Here is a 22,505-nt window from a genome sequence, read left to right as displayed (position 1 = left end):
TGTGCTAAAATATTGAATGTGATAAAACTCAGATTGTCTCAAAAATCCAATTAGCTGAGTTTAGCCACAAAAGTTCATTTGCATTCTCAGATTAAATGATAAAAATGATTAGTTAGAATGACTAATTTCATAAGTACAACTGAGCTGACATAACTTAAGAACTAGGTGTGTGTAATAACATATAAGCCTATCAGAATCAATTTTGTGCAAAATATGCTTTTTCATCTCTGTTCTCATGTATTGAAAGTGGTTCATCTCCCTTATTAAGATATCATCATCATAGCCATGAGCATTATAAGCAGTTGCATGTTTTTTCTAAGCAGCATAATTACAGCTCACAAACTAGCATATCTGATAATTTGTATTCAAATAAACGAGTACATTCCTGTCTCAGAGTATGCGTGGTATTGCATCGGTTACAGTATTTTATTTTGTAGTATATAAACCAGCATATATAGAGATTCAATGTAAAAATGCACAAATAACTAAATGATTAATCTTTTGAAAACAATACAAAAATAAATAAGATCTGTATTAAGGATAACATTATTAAGCTTGCTAGAAAAAAAAAACAACAACTAAATAAATATCTACTGAACCACGGTCCTTTGACTTTTACTTCAGTAATGATTGCTTAAGAATTCAAGCACCAGTAAATCTGTAGCTCTTTCTTAATATGTTTGACATTTCTTCTAGTCAATTTAGGGCCTATGTAGAGTTGTGCAAATCTGGACATGACGCTCAAGCATTAGAATAAGCTTATGAGATCAGTTTTGGCACCAAGTGCTACTATGGGGAATAAACACCTTTTCAGCTGCTGTAGCACCAGCCAAGCAAACAGCCTGCTAATGCTCAACTATGCAGTATAATTACACAGTATGGAGAGAGAGATAGAGATGCAAAGAGAAGTCACAAAAGAGTATTTTATTCTATAATTCACAAAGGAATTTTAATTTTTACTGTACAAAGTCACTCCTTGTTTAAATAGGTTTATTAGTATTGCTCTGCTTGTGCAATGCAACCAGACTGTTATCAGAATGCATACACCAAGTTATCACATATGCCATGTGCAAAGTCCTTGTACTCTTGAGTTTGTGTTGTGTGGAATAGTTTTTAATGGAACAGCTTTAGTCCACAGGCTACTTCTAGATTTAACTGACCAGGGCACTTAGACAGGTGTCTGCACTATGATAGAGAGAGAGAGTATTTTGGGCCTGAGTCTATTTTTAGCTCTTAAATAGGAGGCGGGTTTCTGAATTAAAATGTGCATTTCTGAATGAAATATTTGATTTTGTTAAGGTTTTGTGTTATGCAAAAGTGATTGTTAATAGGAAGAGTATGGAGGAGACTGATGTTAGAATGAGAAAGAGAGAGACCAGCATGAAAACTGAGACACTGTTACATAATCGCTCCTAGCATCTCGGAAAGAATGACATTCATATGGAGGTGTAACTGCCCACCTTTATAATTTATGTTGTTTATTCAAGTTGTCATCTAGCTGTGGACATTTTGCTCAGCCTTTAAGTCATATAAGGACAATAGTGGTTCCAAATATAAGCAAATGCATTTGTCTAATTTTGAGCAGCCTGAATTTTAACAATGCTAAAAGTGGCCAAAAATAATTTCAATTCTGAGAGCTCTGTCAATTTATGCGTAGGTGGTTTAAGAAGACATAGCAGTCTTTTGTCATCACATGATGAAATATTTTCATTCTAGGTCATCAGCGTAATTCCTCATTAATGGAAATACTCACCTAATTACAAAAAACCGTGTTACAGAAAGGCTGCAGTTCCCAAATGATGCATATTAACCTAGGGAATTATGCAGGTGCTAAATATGTGAAATGATGCTAAAGATGCTGTGCAGAAATTTGATCAGATGTTCTGTAAGGTTATAGAGGTGTTGTCATTTTAGTTCTGGGAAAAGCAAATGTATTGTGTATCACATTGACTCTTTGGACAGTCATACTGAAATGTAAGTCCACGGTTTTCTGATACAGCTCAGTAATATTGATTATATAAGTTCATGGGATATCTTCTGTTGTTGCTGGGGCCCTATAGGCACTGAGGAGTGTTCTACAGATCCTCTCAGTTCAGTCCTAGAAAATGACATTCATTCTCTGGATCATTCTGTCAGGGAAAAAAGCATTAGCCACCCTTCGCTTCACTGTTCTTTTCAGCCAGAGGGCCAGTGGGCAGACTAGTGAAAGGAAAACTGGGTTGATGTCAGTCATTCACTGGTGTGATGATGCCATAAAACACCATTCTGATTTAAATGCATGTGCCACTGCAGATTTTTGAGCCAGGTGGATTTTGAAAGCAGCTTCTAAAAATATTTGTATGTTTGATTATTAAGTGTAAGCACAGTTATTGTAGGGAGAAATGGTGTTTTGCTTAAACACTGGGAAAAATCACACATCTAATGTCGAAATATGTTCAGTCAAAGTAAATCGCATGCACAGATCAGTTGTTTTAAACTGAAACTGACTTTTTGCTGCTCTTCTCCATACATTCAAGGCACCTGTTGTTTGTTTCATTATTTTTTTTTGTTCTAACATTTATTTTTTGTAGATCTTTTTATATTTATTTGTGGATTTTTTTATTTTTTTTTGGTATTATTGATCAAAATTTGCATTATAATTTTACTCTCTTTTTTTAACAACAAAACACAGTCTTACTTTTTGTATTTTTTACGTTGTAAAATTGATTTAAAAATATTTTTTTCATTTCTAGTAATAAAAGACAGTTCTTTAAGATTTTTAGCTGTGTATCTCTAGGCTTGAGTTCTGTGAACTTTCTGTCCCAGCGTGATGCTCGCTCAGAGTTATTGCTGTTGACAGGCATGCAGCGCAGCACAGCAGGGCTCGCTTTTCTCGTCATTTATTGCATTGTGTATAGCACACGTAAATGTGTAGGGGACTCTGCGAATCTGCTGGGTTTATGGAGACCATGACAGTGAGTGTAGAGAAATGTGACATGTCTTGTAACCTCACATTTGTCCAGTTGATACCTCACTCTCATTCTCTTCACACCCCGAGGGTAAGTAGGACTGACCCTAACACAGCATGAAATCATTGCTGCAGTAGCTTCTCTCTCTCACACTCTCTCTCTCCCTTTCTCTGTTTGGCTATGGGTCTCATCTCTCTGATAATCTGGGTAGAAATACGTTAAACCAAGTGTTATTAATCAATCTCAGAAGATTAGAGTGGCCTTGGAGAATCCATGTTACACAGACAGAGAGAGCTTTGCAGGCCAGGGTCATGTACTTCATGTTCAGTATCCCACTGCTCTCTGAGCTGAGCACAGTGGGGAACAAGAAAGTGTTGCATAATATCGTGATCACTGAATGTACATCTATAAACAGGGCTGTTGATTGTACTGAAGAAGTTTTAAGATTTAGTTATTTTTTTAGACATCATAGTTCAGTACTGAAGGGTTTAAGATGAAAATATGAAAACATAAATAATTTGTAGATTTTAGTAATTGTGAATATCGTGAAATTACACTTGAAAACATATGTTTTCTATATTAATATATTTTAAAATGTTATTATAAATGTCTTTACTGTACTTTTAATCAATTTAATGTGTCCTAATTCTTACTGACCCCAAACTTTTGAATGGTAGTGTATTTAACTTTTTGCCCCAAAAAATGGTTCCTTGAATCAGCATGTCTCTTCCCATTAATACAACTTTACAATTGCCACTTACTAACAATAGCAAATAGCAAATCATGGTTTTGTGATGTTAAGTAAAGGCTATTAGTTATGTTAAGTCTCTTGATTGAAAATATGTCAACACAGGAAAGAAGATTACTTTCATCAAATACTTTCATTGGGTTTTTTTTTAGTCCCTAGAAGTATACCCTCTATATCTGTTCAACAGTCTGATTCATTGTGTACATGATATGCTGAGAGGTCTAGTTCAAGCAGTCAAATAAACATACAAAGTATTATGTTAAATAACAATTTGTTTGTTAAATATTTCAATAGTTTTTAAAGGTGAAGATGGTCAGATTTAGTCTCTTAAACAGTGCAATTTATTGTATCATCATTTGTGACTTAAAAGGCTATTAGTTATGTTAAGTCTCTTGTGTATTATAGTTGACATCTGTAGTTCCACTCAATACATAGTAAATAACTTCATAAGTGATGCTTGTACATTTGCATGAGTGCCATGAGATTATGCACCAGCTCTTAGAAAGGGCACAGACGCATTTAGACACCCACACATCCTCCCAAGCCGACTTGATATCTGCATGTTCTTTGTATTAAAAGATGACATTTGGTGTATTCAGTGAAAGATTTTGTGAACAGAACAATCTGACTCTTGGTCGTGGACCATTCAGCATTTGTCTGGAAACACAAGGCCACCTTTGTGGCTGTAACTGTCACCATTGCTTTGTGTGTGAGAGAGAGAATGCCCTGAATATCAAAATAAAAGCCTGCTTCTTTTATTAGCTTTTATCTGCCCTACATTGTCACCCACATTTGATTGAAAAGTGTGACTCTGACATAACGCAGACTTGATTGTGCATGTGGATGCCTAAATTATGCAAAGAGTGACTAATTTAAAGATTCCATGCAGGCATCTTTAAACAAGTTTTTCCAGTACTCAAGCAGATTAACAGCTTTCATGAATCAACTTAAAAATAGAGAGAGAGAGAGAGAGAGAGAGAGAAAGAGTATTTTATATTATATTAGACACAATACTGTACATACATTTACGAACTAACCAGAGACTCAAAAATACTTAAAGGCTAAATGTTGACATTAGCATATATGCAATGGTAAGCTTAATATATTATATAAATTGAACAATAATTTCTTATGGAAATTCTGTAAAAGAGTTTGTTGATTTTTTTACTACATTTTCTTTATTTCTCAGGGAGCAATACATGAGAAATTGCCAGTAGGGAGCAGTAGTGCTCTTCATTAAACCTCTCTACAAAACCGTACAAGACATTTTCTTATCTTATAAAACATTATACTATGGCTTATTGTCATCCTATCTAGATTTCATTACTAGATTTGACTAGAAGTTGAGGAACAATCCTATTTTTGTATTACTTATTTATTTGTGTATTTATTTTTTATTTAACACTTCTGTTGGGTTTGCTTTTTCATATGTGACTTTGGTTTCCCTGTGTTTATCTCAGTCTCTATAATCTTTAAATCTCTTAACACAGTACAGATCAGGACTAGATGAAATACAACTGACATGCTGTTTTCTTTTCTTATTCCTTAGAGTCATTAAAAGGGTGCCAGCAAAACCATGGACGTCATCTTCTGAATGATCAAAGCAATAGACCTTCTATGATGAGAAACACATTAATCCCTTCTTTTACATAGTAGAGTATTTCCTGTCTATCAGTGCTGGATTGGATCTAGCTATGGGGGATGTGGCTGTATGATTGTGTCTCCATCCACAAGTCTCATGGAATCACTAACAAACAAATCTGAGCTTCCGTCACCTGCACTTTCCAAGAGGCCTTCTCAGGGATCTCAGCACGGGATGTGTCTGGCATTACACAGTAGTGAACAGAGTAGCAATGCTTTCACCTCTGAGTCCCCATTGTCATCGTCGTCAACCTTGCTCCTGTACAATAGAGGTGAGACATCACCGGACTCGGTGCGTAGCTTGAGTAGTCTGAGCAGTGCCAGAACAGATAGTCCTCTGGATGTGGACATGCCAGAGGTGGAGATGGGAAAAGCAACAGCCAGCAGTGATGATTCTGGCATACAGAGCCCAGACTGCAGACCAGACTACAGTGAGGACAATGACAACTCCGTGTCTGTCTATCTGGATGCTAATGAAGACTGTTGGAGTGACAATGACAACAACAATGTCACTTTGGTGGTAACACAAAAGGTTGGCCAAGCTGATGGTGATGACACATCCTTGCGCTCTTCAGAAAACGGCGATGATGATGACACTAAAGAGGAGGAGGAAGAAGACTCTTTTCTTTCTTTAGCCTCTGTAGAATTAATAATCAAGAGCCAAGTTGGTGTCTCAGAGCTGGTAGAGACTTCCAGATCAGAAGTGGTGATGCCAATCAGTTTTTCACCAGAAGGTCAAAAAGCAGAAGTACCTAACATGGCCGTGGTGAATGAACACCAAAGGGAAGTTGTGTATGAAGAAGAGGAAGTTATGTTGTCTTCAGTCATTCAAGAAACTGATGTCATGAATGAGACAGTGGTGTCCCTTGAAAATACTCCTATAACAGATACCAGAAACATAACTTCTTACAGCTCAAAAGAGGAAAAGCAGCCAAAGTCCACAGCAAAAAAGACCAATGATCTGGAAGGCCGTGTTTATGCCAAGCCTCCTACAAGGGCTGCTCTGACCAAAGCCACAAAACCTGAGGCGAAGAGGTTCCCCAGGCCAGACCTGAGGAACGTGAAGGCCAAGATCATCTCCAGGGCTACCTCTGTGCCAAGATCAGCCAATCCCGCAAAAACAATCACTAATGTTAACCAGTCAGCTTCAGGAAGTGTGAAGGTTCATGCTAGTAGGAAGGTGGGAAATAAAGCTGTTGGAAAAAGAAGTAGATCATCATCAAACCATACAAGAGGGAAAGAAACAAAGATGGTGGGCAGTGGCGGTCAAGAGAAAGTTTTAAACACTTTATCCTTGCCGATGCAAGGAGAAGAAACAATGAAGTCAGAATACCCTCCTTCAATTGATTTTAAAGATGAAGAAGAGCCTCAACTTGAGAAAGAATCTGGGGAAGAAACCTCTAAGAGCACCAGCAAGGTTAGTGACTGAGTTTTCCCCTTTTTCCCTCATGCAGTTTAAGTTGTTGTTATCTGTTGTAGCTGTTATTGTTGCGCATAATAATACTGAAACAAACATTAAAAATCCAGTTGTATCTAGGCTTATCGAAGGACATATTATTTCTCTGGCGGAATTTGCATTTTATTTAATTAAATTAGTTTGTACATTTAGAAATGTTTAATATTTTATTTAAACCATAGGCTACATTTTACAGTTTGTGTATTTATATTTGACTATTTTTAAAGCAATTAGTGCATTTAGAAAAAGCTTTTATTATTATTATTGTTGTTGTTGTTACAACTTTTATTAAGATTTATTAATTTAGATTTTAGGAATACTAAGCCTTTTGTTAGTTTATTATTAAGTGCTTTACAAGTTTTTACAATTAGAATTTTTTTTACATTTTTGTATTATTATTATTACTTTTATTATTGTGTATTTATTAAAATTGTTGCCATTTTTAAAACTAAAAATTTTATTTATTCAGTACATTTACATTTTATATATATTTACTATAATTAAAACCTTTATTACTGATTACATTTAGTTTCATTTAGTAACATTTTTACATTTAGTAAAAACTTTATTAGACATCATCAGGCATTATAATGAAGCATCCTTTGACTAGTCAAGTAAGTTACATATATTGGGATGGACAGACAGGCTCAGACTGAGAAACAACCAGTGGAAAATAGAGCCCAACTGATATGGGTTTTTGGGGACTGATACTGATATTGATATTATGGAGTAAAAAGGGCGATATCAATATATCGGCCGATATTTTTTTGTAGGGGTGGAACGATACCATTTTTTCAGAACCGATCCTAATCTGATACCAAAAGTTTTGAGTATCGGACAATACCGATACCGATCCGTTACCAGCACGTTTATATATATATATATATTATATATATATATATATATATATATATATACCTCAGTGCATGTTGACTTGATCATCACTCTTTTTTGTTACACACAATCTACCAAATATAGACAACTTCATTATAAAGAAAAATAACAAATTAAAAAATAAATAATCATAATCTTTGAGAAAAATACTATTATAAACAAGTAAATATAATTATATATAAACATATGCAATAAATTAAATACATTTCTTTGACATTTATAGCACAGTAATGAGGCAGCATCATATGATAGATGAGTAAGTATAATTATTTGTATTGATATTCTTTCTATTTAATAATTTTGTTTGGAATTCCCAACTCCAATACAGAGCAGTACAAAGCGCTTATGTGCATCCCTTGCACAGAATGATGTGCTTGAAGAAAGATGGATCTCCACCAAATTCAGGGGGATACCTTCAGACGCGGGGGTGGTCTCATTCAAAAGGGGGCCTTGAGACGTACACTCGATTCGGCGTTCGAGAGGGTTCCTCGAGCTGAAGGGATCCGTCGCACCATTACAGAGATATGGCCATTCAAAGTTTCAATGGTATTCCATACACTTCATCCAGATCGCCAGTAGCAAACAATGGAGCGCACTCTGCTGGTCAAACTACATAATTTTGTAGCATTTTATCTGTATTTTATGTTCTGTAAAAAAATAAATAATCATATCGGTGGCATATTGGCGGCATATTCGCCGATACCGATATATCTGCGACAGGCTCAGGAGATATATCGGTATATCGATATATCGGTCAGGCTATAGTGGAAACATGTTGACTTTTGATCACCAATGGCAGGAAGTATTAAGATTAGAAAGCATTCTAGATTTACACCCAGGCCTTTTCCATGTCAATCTTCTCCGCATGAGAAGAACTGCTTCAACAAGTCCAGCTCTATACGTGTCATCACATGATTGAGCTATGCTGTTATTCAGGCTTAAATGTGTTATTAGGTTGGGTCTAACCAAAAGTCAAGAGTAATGCAGACCTCAAAAAGGTTTTCGAATGTAAACACTGTGATCAGTGACAAACACAAATATTCATTTGTGCATCAACACCTTGTTTTTCTCTATATGTTAACTGTCCAGTCTTACAGCATGTCAGAGCACTTACGCAATTCTACGTAAGTGCTTTTGCATGTTTCTGCTTTACTATGATGTTAAGAAACATCTAAAAGTTTAAAATTCCAGTTCCCTCTCTCACTTTCCTGCCTTTCTCAGCTTGGTTAGAGAACATGAGTGAGATGTTTTTGCCAATAAAAAAACTGTCTTGGAACAGAATGAGGAGGGAAACATTCCTGAGAGGAGTTTGACTCATATGAACACTGATTCAGACACCAGAATCTTTCCACAAACTCACTCCATGTGTGTGTTGAGTGTTCAGAAACGAGGGGGAGAAAAGGAAAAGGTCTGGGCTGGTCCTGGCATCAGAAGCCCTGAGGGAATAACACAATAGAAACGTTTTCCCTTTGCTTTTTGCTTTTTTTTCTTCTTCTGCTTTTTGGAGCTGGCGAGTCTTATTTCACCTCCCTCCTTTCCGCTCCTCCTCCCTCTCCTTCTTGCTTCTCTCTCTCTCTGTACCGCTGCACATTTTCTGTCTGTTCTGTGGAATGGCTAACACTATGGTTAGCCTACGGCGCCCAGAGTTGGGCTCTCTCGCTTGGGATGCTGTTGCTAATCAACAACTCTTTCTCCAGACTGTGTCTTCCAAGTTGGGACCATCTCTAGGGACTAACAGTACCTCCACCTCTGGACCCCCAGAAACCAGACTGAAGCCCTCTAACCGAGAAGCTCGACCCACAGGTAGTCTGGGTCCACCGGGAGGCCGAGCGGTTCAGCCGGCTGGTGAGTTTCGCTTGTTTAACACTCCACATGCCCAGAAGAAAATCTTAAACTTAAAAAGTCCGTTTAAGGAAGTAGGCAGAGTGAACGTTACAGTGGAAGAGCTTCTAGATTTTTTTCTTCAGTGTAATGTTTCCTGTAAGCTTATACTGATATTGTAAGTGTGATTATTTAACCAGCATCACTGTCACCGTTCAGGTAACTAAAACCTGAATTGTATTGTCTGCCTGATGCACTTTTGCAAAATCATTTGACAGCATTGTTGTGGTTTTTAAATGTGTGTACATATTGTTTTTATATAGAGCTGATTATAATTTCTTACTTTCTTTACAAAATGTACACTTTTATTTTTATTTTTCTACCGTTATATAGATTGGATTTTTTATACATTTATATTTATATAAATTGGACATTTTTTTTTTTATTGAAATGTGGTTGAAATTTTTGCTACTCTTCCACCCTTACACACACAATATTTAAAAAATGTTATTTTGAATTTTGTCTTCAACCAAGAATTCTGAAAAAAAAAAAAAAAAAAAAAAAATATATATATATATATATATATATATATATATATATATATATATATATATATATATATATATAAATATAAATATATTCAACATTAATAATGAGAAATGTTCCTTAAGCATCAATTCAGCATATTACAATGATTATTCTGAAGAATCCTGTGACACTGAAGACTGGAGTCATGGCTGCTGAAAATTCAGCTTTGCCATACATTACAATTTTAAATATTAAAATAAAATACAGCTACATTAGATTGTAAAAGAAGTTCAAAATACAGATTTAATTTCTGATCAGATAAATGCAGCCTTGAAAAGCAAAAGACGCATCTTCTAAAAAATGCAAAAAAAAAAAAAAATTAAATTAAATTAAATAAAAATATATATACATCTTTCCGACCCTGAAGCTTTTGAACAATAGTGTATATTTTATTATTTAGAATTATTATTATTTATTTATTCAAATAATAAACTAAATATATAATATTCTAAATAAATGGTAATATAAGGAAATAATAAAATATATAAGTGATTACCTAACCTCAAAATATTTTTATTGCATTGTTGTTGTTTTTTTGTTAAAATAAATAAATCACCGTAAATACTTCATTTGTGACTCCCTTTTAAAGACGCCCCAAAAAGGAGGTTTTGTCGGATTTAACTTCTTTTCTTTTTTGTTCCCTAAAACATATTAAAAAACTACTTTTAAAGTGGTCTTCACTATTCGACAGGATCTTAAATAAGTGTTTTTTTGTTTTGTTTTTTTAAATCAGCTGTGTGTGAATTAGGTTAGGGTATCAGCAAATAAAATCACCTCCATATAAAAACCATTAGGTCTTTGAGATGTCCTTACTAGTTAATCCAACATGTGTCTGTGTTATTGAGTGAGCGGGAAGCTGCAGCTGGTGTTAATAAGCCTGCAGAACTCAACACAGTTGAACACAGTGTTACGTAGCTCTCCTCTCTGTCTGTGCCCACATGTTCATCATTTAAAACCATAACACACACTTGAGTTTAACTTTTCACACTTAACTTCAGTTTCCTGTCTCATTTTGTCCATTCAAGTCTATCGCTCTTTGCCATTCTCTCTCTTTCCCTCCTCCCATCCTGTCATGTGTATGTCTGTCCGTTTCTTGTGTGTGTAGCCTAAGGCAGTTTTCGTTTTCTTGTCAGAAAAAGACGTCTTATTGTACTCAGTGTGTGTATGTGTCTATATGTCTACACTTTTGAAAAGTTTTGGGCTGTCCCGTAACTTAACCTTTCTCTGTGTCATCCCCTTTTCTTTTGCGTGTTTCCTCTTTCTTTAATTACAAGGGGATGCAGGGATATGTTTGGGTGCTTGTTATGTTGGGGCCATACAGTATTCTATATGTTTGTGTGTGTCATGTTTCAGTGTCAATGAAAAGTAGAATTAAATCAAGCAGAGAAGGTCACATTCCTCCTAGACAATCGTCGTCTTGTTTCTCCACAGAGACCACAGGCCCACACTGTGATTTTCGCTCCACAATCTAATAGCTTCCAATCAGGGGAAAGTTTTGTGCTGAATGATATCTATTACTCTGGAGTCAGATTCACAAAACACTGCCATTTTTATGCCATCAGGACTACTACTTATATAATAAACAGGATACAGAAGTTTCATTGCTTACATTATTTGATAGATTAACTCTTTTTAGTTCCTTATGCAGATGACAATTTAATATTAAACACTGATTTCATGGAAATAAGTGAGCGATATGTATTTGCAAAGTTACTCTTAAAATCTTTATCAGTATTTTTTATTATGTTTGCACGTTAGCTTCATCAAGGTGAACTGTTTTGTGTGATTGATTAACGTAATGATTTCTTCATTAACTACACAGATTTAGCTGCACCACTGCACCTTTTTTCTGTGTTGTTGCTTGCTTTCCTAATTGTAGATAGTAATGAGTGATCAGATAAATCCACTTGCAGAATAAAAACCCAAAGTCAGACTTTGCCTGGAGGTGAACAAGCAAAATGTAGTACCATGTCTTCTCCAACAGGTGGCATGTATCTCATTTATTGGCCTCACTGCTGTTGGATTTAGTGCGGTTTAAACACTTATTTCAAACACATAGGAAAGAGCAGGGGGTTCAGAGAGTGGTTTCTGGACCTGACTCTGGAGAAAGTGAGGAATCTCACTGTACCAGACCAACAGATTCAAACATTCCCGTAAATACAGCAGGTGACATGATGTGTATTTGTGCTGGTTGGTCTCCATAGCAGTGCCCCCAGAAGACCTTACGTTATGTACAGGATGTGTTTGTGTGAGGCATTGCAGTCAGAAACAGGATGCAGGAGACACACAAAGATTTCCCAGCACACCACTGCACATTTCACAATGAAAAATACACAAACACAACACAAACTTCCCAGAAATTCGGTGGTGGTACTTAATTTGGTTTGATTTTTTCTAAACTGGGAAAACTGCGAAAACAAAATATGTAAAAATACATCAATAAATAACTGTGAATCAGTCCGGATAATCTGTAATCATATCAGTTTGTATGCATGAAAATATTTCATAAGTCTTTTTTTTTAAACAGGATCATTATGATGCTCAAGATCAGCATGGCTGAATGTACATCTGTATGCTATATAAATAACTGCAGTCTATTAAATAATTTAGTACACTGTGAGTGCAGCTGCCTGAACAGAACTGTTATGAAAACATATCCAGTTTAGCTGGAATATGCTTTAGTATCACTGAAGATGGCAAGCAGAATCGATTTATAACTATTTTGTTCTTTTGCATTCAGGTATTCCAAGGATGCGCAGCACAGTACCCTGCAGCCCCACTTCTGTTTCCAGCCCTTCTTGTAAAGGTCCTCAGAAAGCTGCATCTTCCAAACTGCCTGTCAAAGGCCTACCCACAAGCCCCAGCTTCTCATCACTGGGAAGTACAATCAGCGAAAGCAACAATATTTCTGTAAACAAAGGTGCGTGTCTGTAAGAGATCAAGTCACCATCTCAATCCTTAGGTTTTTAAGTGCATACTCTTAGTGCTAACATACATGCTTTCCATTTGCTCACGCTCTGAATACATTTATTAATCAGTACTTTGACGAAACAAGATATTTACTTAAGATGCAGATGAAACATGAATATACACTAAACTACTATGGTATTAACATTTGATAGTTTCTCATGCTTTATTTTTAATACAATCTTCAGAACTTAGACTGCCCTCATTCCTTTGCTCAGGTCAAAGGTCACATCTGCTCTGAGTTTAGCAGTGACTGTAAGCAACAGTCATATACAATACAATCTCTGCCATTCCAAAGCTGTGTGTTGTAGACATTAATCACAACATTCTCTGCATGACACCCTCTCAGAATCATGATTAGTACATTCCCACACACTCCTGCTGTCGTATACTCTGAACCTACATTCAAGAATAATCAAGATAGCCACTGAGTTGCCATGGTAACTTGGAGAAATGAGATCTAGTTTCAGTAGGAAGACATGTGAATGTGTTTGATGAATGAATAAAGGTTTTCAAGGTAAATTCACAACAAAACAACCCATTAATATTGAAACAAAAGCCTTTAATTTGAATGATTAACTGATACAGTGATGAATTGCAGTCTTTTGCATTTCATGAACATTTAATCATTTGTGGAATTAAGAAATTGGGTCCTTATTTGAGTTTGTTAATGGGTGGCATATTTTTGCACAAACACATACTAAGTATTTTTATTTATTTATTTGTTTATTTATTTAAAAGATTTGTTTACGTGCAAACAAACTGCTTAAGGTATTATTAATATGTGTTTTCAGTGATATATAGACATTAAAACATTAATTTAAAAACAAATATCAGTCAATTTAAGTGAAAGTAACATTTAAAATGTGAACTGGAACAAGACAGTAAATTTATATTCAAGATATATTCTCTGAAAACAAATCTTAATATCTTATGCAATTGTGGTTTTTATGTATATGTATAAATTTCTAGAAGTGTTGACATTTAAAACAAGATAAAATGCTTATTAAGAATACTGTTTTTTGCATTGTACACAATATGGTTTTATAATGTGATGTGATGATTTCTCATTAACCAGTTCCTGCTGAGGGGATAAAGAGTGAGGAGAAGTCTATCAAACAATCACTGGCGTCCCAGGTTCAAGGAAAGTGTCTAGTTAGCAAACCTGTATCAGGTCACCGCAGCAGAGCGAGCTCCATACCGTCTAAACCAGCGGCAGGTGGGAGAAACATACATGCATGTCTCTCTAGCAGCACCCACATTTGCTTTCATATATTTATCAGAGTCCACATTCATCAGTCTCTCATCATTTATTATTTACTCATCAAAACAGCCTCAAAGGGAATCTCACTCTCCTGTCATCAGGACATCTATAAACATTAATCAGTGGGAAAGCTCTGATTGTCTTAAGCTAATGACACTGCAATTAGCAGTCCTTTGATGTCATATTACCACAATAGGATTACTACCATATTTCCCTCTTAATAGGTTTTAAACATTTTTAAATACCTAACTCATTATTGTAGTTTGTGTATAGTTCCATTTTATTGTTATGCCAACAGCAACTGATATAAATAGATCAGACTAGTTTTTTATATACGGAAAGTTAATACAAATCATGCACAAAACATTGTTTAAAAATAGTCGTTAAAGTTTAAGTTAAAATTTACCCAATATGCAAAATTGCATTAAAATATTAAAATGACTGATAGATATATTAATGTATATATTTTGGCTGTATGTAGTTTGGAAAAAGTAGTTTAATTAGTTAGTTTAGTTAGTTGGTTTAGTAAGATGCTTTAGAAAGTTTTTTTTTTTTTGAGCAAGCTCACATTCACTTTTTCAAAAGTGACAGTAAAGACAGTTATAATGTCACAAATTTTTTTTTTTTAAATAAATTATGTTCTTTTCTTTATATTTGTAATACAGTATATAATTAATGTTTTATTTATTATATATATATTTATAATAGATGAAAATGCATCACGGCTTCCACAAAAATATTAAGCAGCGCAACTATTGATAATAATAAGAAATGGTTCTTTAGCACCCAAATCAGCATATTACAATGATTTCTTAAGGGTCATATGATACTGAAGACTGAAAATACATTTAAAATATATAAGAAAACAGTTATTTAAAATTGTAATAATATTTCACAATATTACTTCTATTATTTATTTAATTTTTTTTTTTTTTTTATCAAATAAATGCAGTCTGGGGAGCATAAGAGACTTCTTTCAAAAACATTATCCAAATTTCTGAATGTAGTGTATGACGCACAAATCAAGACAAGATATTCCTTAAAGATGCCTAAAGATTGCAAGACTGATTGTTTATAGTTAATACTGATTGCCTTGCTAATTGCTTTGAATTATGAGGGAGGATTGTTAAGGTTTCTGTCCCACCCATTGCCATAAATACACTCATGCACCTACAACCTTTACAGTACATCTGACTCAGTCACTGAAACCTGCCATTCGCAGTCTGTTAACATGAGGTTTGATTTCTTCTGCACTATTTCATTAGGGCTGAAGGCCCCAGCTGTGACCAGCCACGTGACAGCTAAGACCAACCAGAATGCTTTGCAACGCAGTGGATCTGCACGACTCGTTCGCTCATCATCAGTATCAGGTAAAGAGAGAGAAAATTTCATAGTGTGTATGTCCATATCCATATATGCTCTATTACTGCTGTATTGTCAAAACAAAAGTAGTTTAGCTTAAACCGTTTGTATCCTTGCTATCACTTTTATTCATCACCGTTTCACTTTCAAAATTTTGTGGTGTATATGTGGCCTTTTGAAGTGTTTTGTGAAGTAGGTTTAATTGTGGGTTTAATTCATGCACTGTGCTACATTTTGGAAATAGACAGTTTGGTGGTTAAACGAAACATAAATATGGCTATGTGATATAAAAGTTATAGAATGATTGAACAGTGGATTCCTCTATATCTGTGCTCATGCATTTGTATGATTGAAGTGTTGATTGTTGTGTATATGTGTTGTTTTTTTGTTTTTTTTTTTTATATTGACACGCACAATGTGCTTTCACTAACAGCTCACAAACAGTTATAATCTTTCATGTGTTTATTGAACACATCCCATTAAACAATCACTGTGGAAAAAGTAAGAGAACTTTACGTTGTTGATGTTGATGATCTGAATGATCCACAAGGTTTTTTTTTTGTTGTTGTTTTTTTCTCTTTTTGTTGTGTTTTTTGTGTTTTTTTTGTGATTAACTTGTTTGTTGTGAGCGGTTAACTGCCTACTTTTCTTCAGAAAAATCTTCCAGGTCCTGTACATTCTTTGGTTTTCCAGCATATTCTTCATAGTTGAACCCTTTACAACAGTGACTATGATTATGAGACTATGAGATCCATCTTTTCACACTTAGGATATCTAATGCAGTTGTACACAACTATTAGAAAGGGTAAAAATATTCGCTGAAGAAAACATAAAAATGTATTTATTCATATTAATAATGTATGTGATTGGAATCATTTATTGTCTGGTAAAGGAAGGCAGCTTCATGAGCAAAAGGTGATATTTAATTAATATATTTTTATTATTATTATAAATTATTATAGAGTACTAGATAACCCCATTGCCTTTTTAACCTTCTTCTGCATTTCCCAGAAATTCTGCAATTCTTCTCCACAGACATCCTCAAGCAAAAATTCCAGTCACATTCACAAGTTTACGCAACCAGTGCACGTTTCTTGGTATTTCTGGCCTTTCCGTCTTGTTTTACTTACAAACAACTTGACTTTAACAGAATTTTTGCCACGAGCGCCATCTCCACCCCTTGACTGTTGCTAATTTATGTTGCTCTGGCCATGCAGCTGTTGGCCTTTAGAGGTGAATAGGGAAGCACAATAGTGTCAGAACACAGCTGTTCATGTGCTGCTTGACGTCTTTCTATTCAACAATGTCACTCATCAGTATTCTGAAGCGCTTGTTTCTCTCTCTCTCTCTCTCTCTCTCCCTCTCTCTCTCTGTTTCTTTTTCTTTATCCAACAAAGGCATCCATTCAGGAAGCCTGTAGCTTGAAAGATATGTAAATGTTAAATAGATGTCTCAGAGAAGGCACCTGAAAAAGAGGGAAAAAAGAAGAATAAAAAGGAGATGATGACATGAGGCAAGTTAAGGGACTAATAAGAACTTTATGCCTATGAAATAAGAAAAATGACAAACAAAAACAATAGAGAATGAGAATGTAGGATTTCAGTGTTCAAATATTTGATGAAAATTCTGTTGTCATTTTCTAACCCACATGTCATTTCAACTTTATTACTTCTTTGTTACACAATAAAATTATAAAATATATAAATATTATGTATTTATATTATTATTATTATTATTATTATTATTATTATTATTATTATTATTATTGCCCATATAATGAAAGTCAGTGGAAACCAACATTGGACCCCATTAGCTTTCATTATTTGGTGTATCCTTATTTATTTATTTTATTTATTTATTTTGTATCTTGTATTTTAAATATATCTTGAATTAAGTTTTGTTTTTCTTATCTTCTTGGTGTTTTTTCTTGTTTTAAGTGAAAACCTCACCAAATTCTGTTGCATTCAAAACCATTAAAGGAGAGAGAGTGAAAATAAATACAGTTTTGCTTCTCAAATAAATGCATTTTGTTTCAAGGAAGTTTAAATATTTTATAAATTAAAATACTGATTAAGTCATTTTTGCTGTGTAATTGTAAATCAGTAGCTATAATCTTCAAATGCAGCATCTTTCATCCTCACACCAAGAGAGAGGGAGTGAGAGAAGGACGTTACTCATAAACCACCTACTCCCTGCTCTGTGCAAACTCCCTCCCCTTCCCTCTTCCATCGCCTCTCTCCCTCCATCCCCCCTTCTGAGTGCACGAGTGTGTGTGTCAAGCTACAGAGAGCTTGGCTTCATGTGTGCGTGTGTGTGTGTGCATGTGCAACACACATAAAGGATTAGCGTGTGCACATTTGCAAGAGAGAGAGAGAGAGGAGGAGAATGTATGAGACTGGCTGGTTCAGCATCCAAGAGGATAGCGTTGAACAGAGCGGCCGTTCCCACAAGAGCTACGCATCATTCCCAATCCAATCTTCATCGTCAGTTTGGTGTTTCTGTAGCAGTATCATTTTTTAACGATTTTTTTTGAGAGAGTTGGAAACTAGCAAAATTTAAGTTTTTGTTTTTTTCATTTTTTTATTTTTTTTTCTCCACCTCTTATTTGGACTTTCCCCTCTTATAACTTAAGAGGACTTTAGCACTGGAATGTGACAGAGACCAGAAGATTTTTTTATGTAGTGGAGTTTATTTTAATATTTATTTGTTTTTAATGTTACATTTTTTTCAATTTTCAAAAATTTCTTGATTTTTTTCCCCCCTATATTTTGTGGAGGATTTCCTTTCCTCCTTTTGAACGTTGAAGGTCATGTTATGGTCTTCGAGACTTCGTTCCCTATCAAACTTCCACGTGAAGCTCACTGCTAAAGGACTATTCCGCAATCTCCAGCTACTGCCGGGATGCAAGAAGACCACGGTGGTCTTCCATGCAGGTTGGGGAACCTCTCCTTTCCCTTCCTCCATCTCTCAATCTCTCCCTTCATCTCTACCTCACCATACGCCCCTTCCCCCTCCCATATTTCTCCTTTTGACACCCGTCTCTTCATAGCTACCGTTGTTCCAGCCGTGCTTTGAGGAGCATGTGGCACCCTTCACTATTGTTTCTTTTAACAGAAGATGCTTACAAAGAATCGTGTGTGTTTGTGGGTCTGCGCGTGTGTGTGTAATCTAGTGAAAGGCCTGATCGCGTGATATTTAGTGAGTGATGCCTGTGCCAGAGGGCACAATGTGCAGTTCCATAAATAGAAACTGCTAGCTGTGTTTTATCTGTGCTGTCTCTACAGCCTTTTGTCCATATGTAAACATCACATTTACATAAACAAGGGGAACGGTATATATTGATTTTTGTGCTGGGAGTAAATAAAGCACAGATTGATGTGATAGTGTATGTGTGTGTGTGTGTATGTGAAGATGGTAAGGGCTCAGCTGATTGTTAGGATGTGTTTCTGTGTTTTCAGATGCACATTTTATGGCTTAATTCTCTACTAAATTCTCCACCGCTCTCCTTCTTTCTGGGTCAGATGAGAATTTAGGTTAGGGTTCATGTAAGGGTGCTCTCTCCCTATCTGTCCGTCCCTCTTTCTCTCTCTTTCTGTGAATCTGTTGGATGATTTCAGTCATGGGGATTCTTACTGAGGTCTGCCTTCTCTTACTCTTACTGACCTAATAAATCATTTTACATTCATCAAGTGTTTAAAATCGCTACGATAGGTTTATAGTAACTGTTGCTTTGTCACCTCAAGTCTGTCAGTATATTTACTCCAGTGTTCGTACAATTTTGAAAAAATTTTGGTTGCGTTAAGGACATGTCTGGGTCATATTCACGCCAAAATCTATTATATATATAGAGGTATATATATATATATGGACTTTTGTAAAAAAAAAAATTATTATATATATATATATATATATATATATATATATGTAAGTGTGTGTGTGTGTGTGTGTGTGTCTGTGTTAGTGTGTGTATTATGCATTTAATTAAGATAATTATTAAAAGTATTAACTATCAATATAAAAAAGTGTCATTCAAATTTATTTATTTAATTTTTTGAATATTAATTTGTTTTTTTTAATTTGTGTATTTTATTTATGGGTAAAATGTGACCTGGATATGTTCACAAATATTATCTCTCTATCACACCAGTGGTATAGGTATGGCAGTCACAATATTCTCCCTCATCTATTGGAAGACAGTGGAAAATTCCAGAATATTCTTGAACACATACATTTAGAGTGCAGCATCTCCTCATAGTTGTCTCCATAGAAACTAGCATGCTGGGTCATGTGGTGCTGTTATCTACAGACCTGATATATGTGACCTGAACAGCCGGTGTGAGTGAGTGAGTGTGTGATTCTGTGAGAGCGTCGGGAGAGAGAACAGTTTGTACATACCAAACGCTCCTGCACACACTGCACGAGATACTCGTTCAAATTAATCTTCATCTGAGAACACAGCCTCTCTAATCAGACCAAATGCACTGATTTTAGAGATTTAATGTTGTGTGAGCATGTATATAGATATATATGTGTCAAATGCGCAGGGACACAGTGCACTTAAATTGGGCCAGCAAACTCAGACATTCATCACAGCCTTCATTTTTTAATCTATTTATTCATCTGGATTTGATGGCTTGCTTTGGACTTGGTAGTTTTCATCCCTCATCATGTGATTTAATCTAAACACAGCCGCTGGCCTCATTCTTATAATTCCAATCCAGATTATTTCCCTGGACCCTCCTTCTCATTCTGTGTGTATCTCAATGACAATGTGTGCATGAGGAAACTCTAAAGTAAATAACTGTAGGGTTTTTTTGTTTTGTTTTTGTTTTTGTTTTGTTTTTTCAATTTACGATGTAGAAACATTTCCTGTAGTAAAATATGTATTTGTTTTGTTTTTGTTTTTTAAGTGAACTGTGCTATTCATTTCTAAGTGACTTGTGTATACAATTTCTGCTTAGCAAATGATTAAACAAGTGAAAAAAATTACTTTTTTCCTTTTTTAAAAATGTTAAAATGGTAAATGGTGTTGTGGTGTTGTGATTTGTTAATTTGTGAAAATATCATGTTCCTGAGTTTGGGTGGAAACAGGATATCCCAAGTCTTTAATATCCAAAGGGATCCACAGAAAATCCAAATGGATGTGTGTTTTTGTGTGTGATCACACTTATCCTCTTCAGATACTCCCTTTGACTTTCCAGTGAGCCAAAGCCCTTGCCTACCCCATTCCTAACATTCATATCTAAAGAATTAATAAACAATAAACTAAATAGTTTGGGTTGAGGTTGTGATTATGGTGGTATGTCATTTTACCACAGGCCCTCGATGTCGCTGTCTCTGTGCAGCAGACTGGCCGCTTTCTGTCTGTCTTTCCAGCCATACTTGGATAGTTAACACCACCAAACTGTCACGAGAGATCTCATTTAGTCATCTTCCAGTCATTTAGATTGGGACATTTTTGCTCCATAGCTATATAAGAATTTAAAGCTGAATTTAGCTGGTCCTGAGAAGGAGCTAGTTGCTTAGGACCAGTTTAGGACCAGCACATGACCAGCTAAGAACCAGATTAAACCAGCTCATGACCAGCTAAGAACCAGATTAAACCAGCAGCCATGCTTCAAAACATACCTAACCAGCATATGCTTGTTTTTTTAACAGGGATATCTTTAAGTACCATGTAAATGTCATGGTATATGGTAATCATATATCTAGTGCCATGGTATTTTCCACCTGACTGTGTCGTGGTACCTTCATAGTATGTTTTGTTCACAATAAGGATTTTTAGGAGGGTCATTTTAGGTTGAATAACAATAAAAACATGTAGGATGACCTGAATTAAACTAAATGAACAAAACAAGAGTTTGATTATGTAATATTTACAGTACTATTCAAAGTTTGGGGTCAGTGCATTTTTTAAAGGAACAAATTCTTTTTATTTACTAATGATACATTCAGTTGATCCAAAGTGACAGTAAATACTTTATTTACAGTACTATTATATGTTTGGGTACATATATTTTTTGTTTTTTTTTTTTTTTTTTTTTTTTTTAAATTGATCCAAAGTGACAGTAAATACTTATAAATGCTATTTTTTTAACTTTCTATTTATCAAAGAATCTTGTAAAATACATCACAATATTAAGCAGCAAAACTCTTATTATTGTTTTGATTGAATGAATGAAGTCTTGGTGAGCTTAAGGTGTATCATTAGAGAGTGTCCTCTTGCTAGATGAAACTATGTCACAGTTAGATTGAGAAGATGTGCCATGAAGTGTTTGAATGTGTTTGGTCTCCTTTTGAATGTGTGGCACTGTTTCTGTCTAAGTGAGATAATTCTTTCCATTAAGCAAAACGCTGAAACGTTTATTCAGGCTTTCCTTCAGAGCTGGTGCATAATTTCCTCATCTGCCTTCCAGTAATTATGTGGAAGAGTGGAATTTTTTTCTGTGGAGGCTTGCGGTTTGCTGCTTGTATGAGTGTGTGTGTGATGTTTAATCTTGCTCAGAGGATTGCTCAGAGAAACTACAGCATCAAAGGAGCACCACTCTGTCTGTTAGCACAACCATGAACATATCCGGCCTGGGTGTGGACACGCTTGACGGAGCTTGTGTTTGGACGCCTGTGGTTGAGCCCTACTCAGTGTGTATGTGTGTGGTAGCTAGTTACGGTCTGTCTCCAGTGGAGTGTTTGGGGGACAGCAATCACAGCATGTCTCCTGTCACGGTAGACCATCATAAACACTTATTACGAGGCCTAGACTGCACACTGATTACATGCTACTTATGGACTTACCGTGTTCACACACAGACGCACACA

General features: G+C 35.4%; 1 protein-coding gene across 4 annotated transcripts in view; it reads left to right on the top strand.

The window, feature by feature from the left end:
- Positions 1-22,505, top strand: part of LOC109058735 (microtubule-associated tumor suppressor 1 homolog) — a 52,407-nt gene that overhangs the window by 14,641 nt on the left and 15,261 nt on the right. For 2 of the 4 annotated variants that reach the window (XM_042716709.1, XM_042716707.1), the window contains exons 2-6: positions 5,246-6,754; positions 9,385-9,532; positions 12,837-13,016; positions 14,139-14,282; positions 15,593-15,697. In XM_042716709.1, coding sequence (XP_042572643.1) covers positions 5,408-6,754; positions 9,385-9,532; positions 12,837-13,016; positions 14,139-14,282; positions 15,593-15,697 — 1,924 coding nt within the window. In that variant the 5' untranslated portion in view covers positions 5,246-5,407. The remainder of the gene's footprint in view (positions 1-5,245; positions 6,755-9,384; positions 9,533-12,836; positions 13,017-14,138; positions 14,283-15,592; positions 15,698-22,505) is intronic. The other 2 variants (XM_042716711.1, XM_042716710.1) reach the window with 2 other exon arrangements.

The sequence above is a fragment of the Cyprinus carpio genome, chromosome B1 (genome assembly GCF_018340385.1).
Source record: "Cyprinus carpio isolate SPL01 chromosome B1, ASM1834038v1, whole genome shotgun sequence".
NCBI lineage: Eukaryota > Metazoa > Chordata > Actinopteri > Cypriniformes > Cyprinidae > Cyprinus > Cyprinus carpio.
The sequence above is the reverse complement of the archived record's forward strand: the minus strand, read 5'-3'. Positions and strand labels throughout refer to the sequence as shown.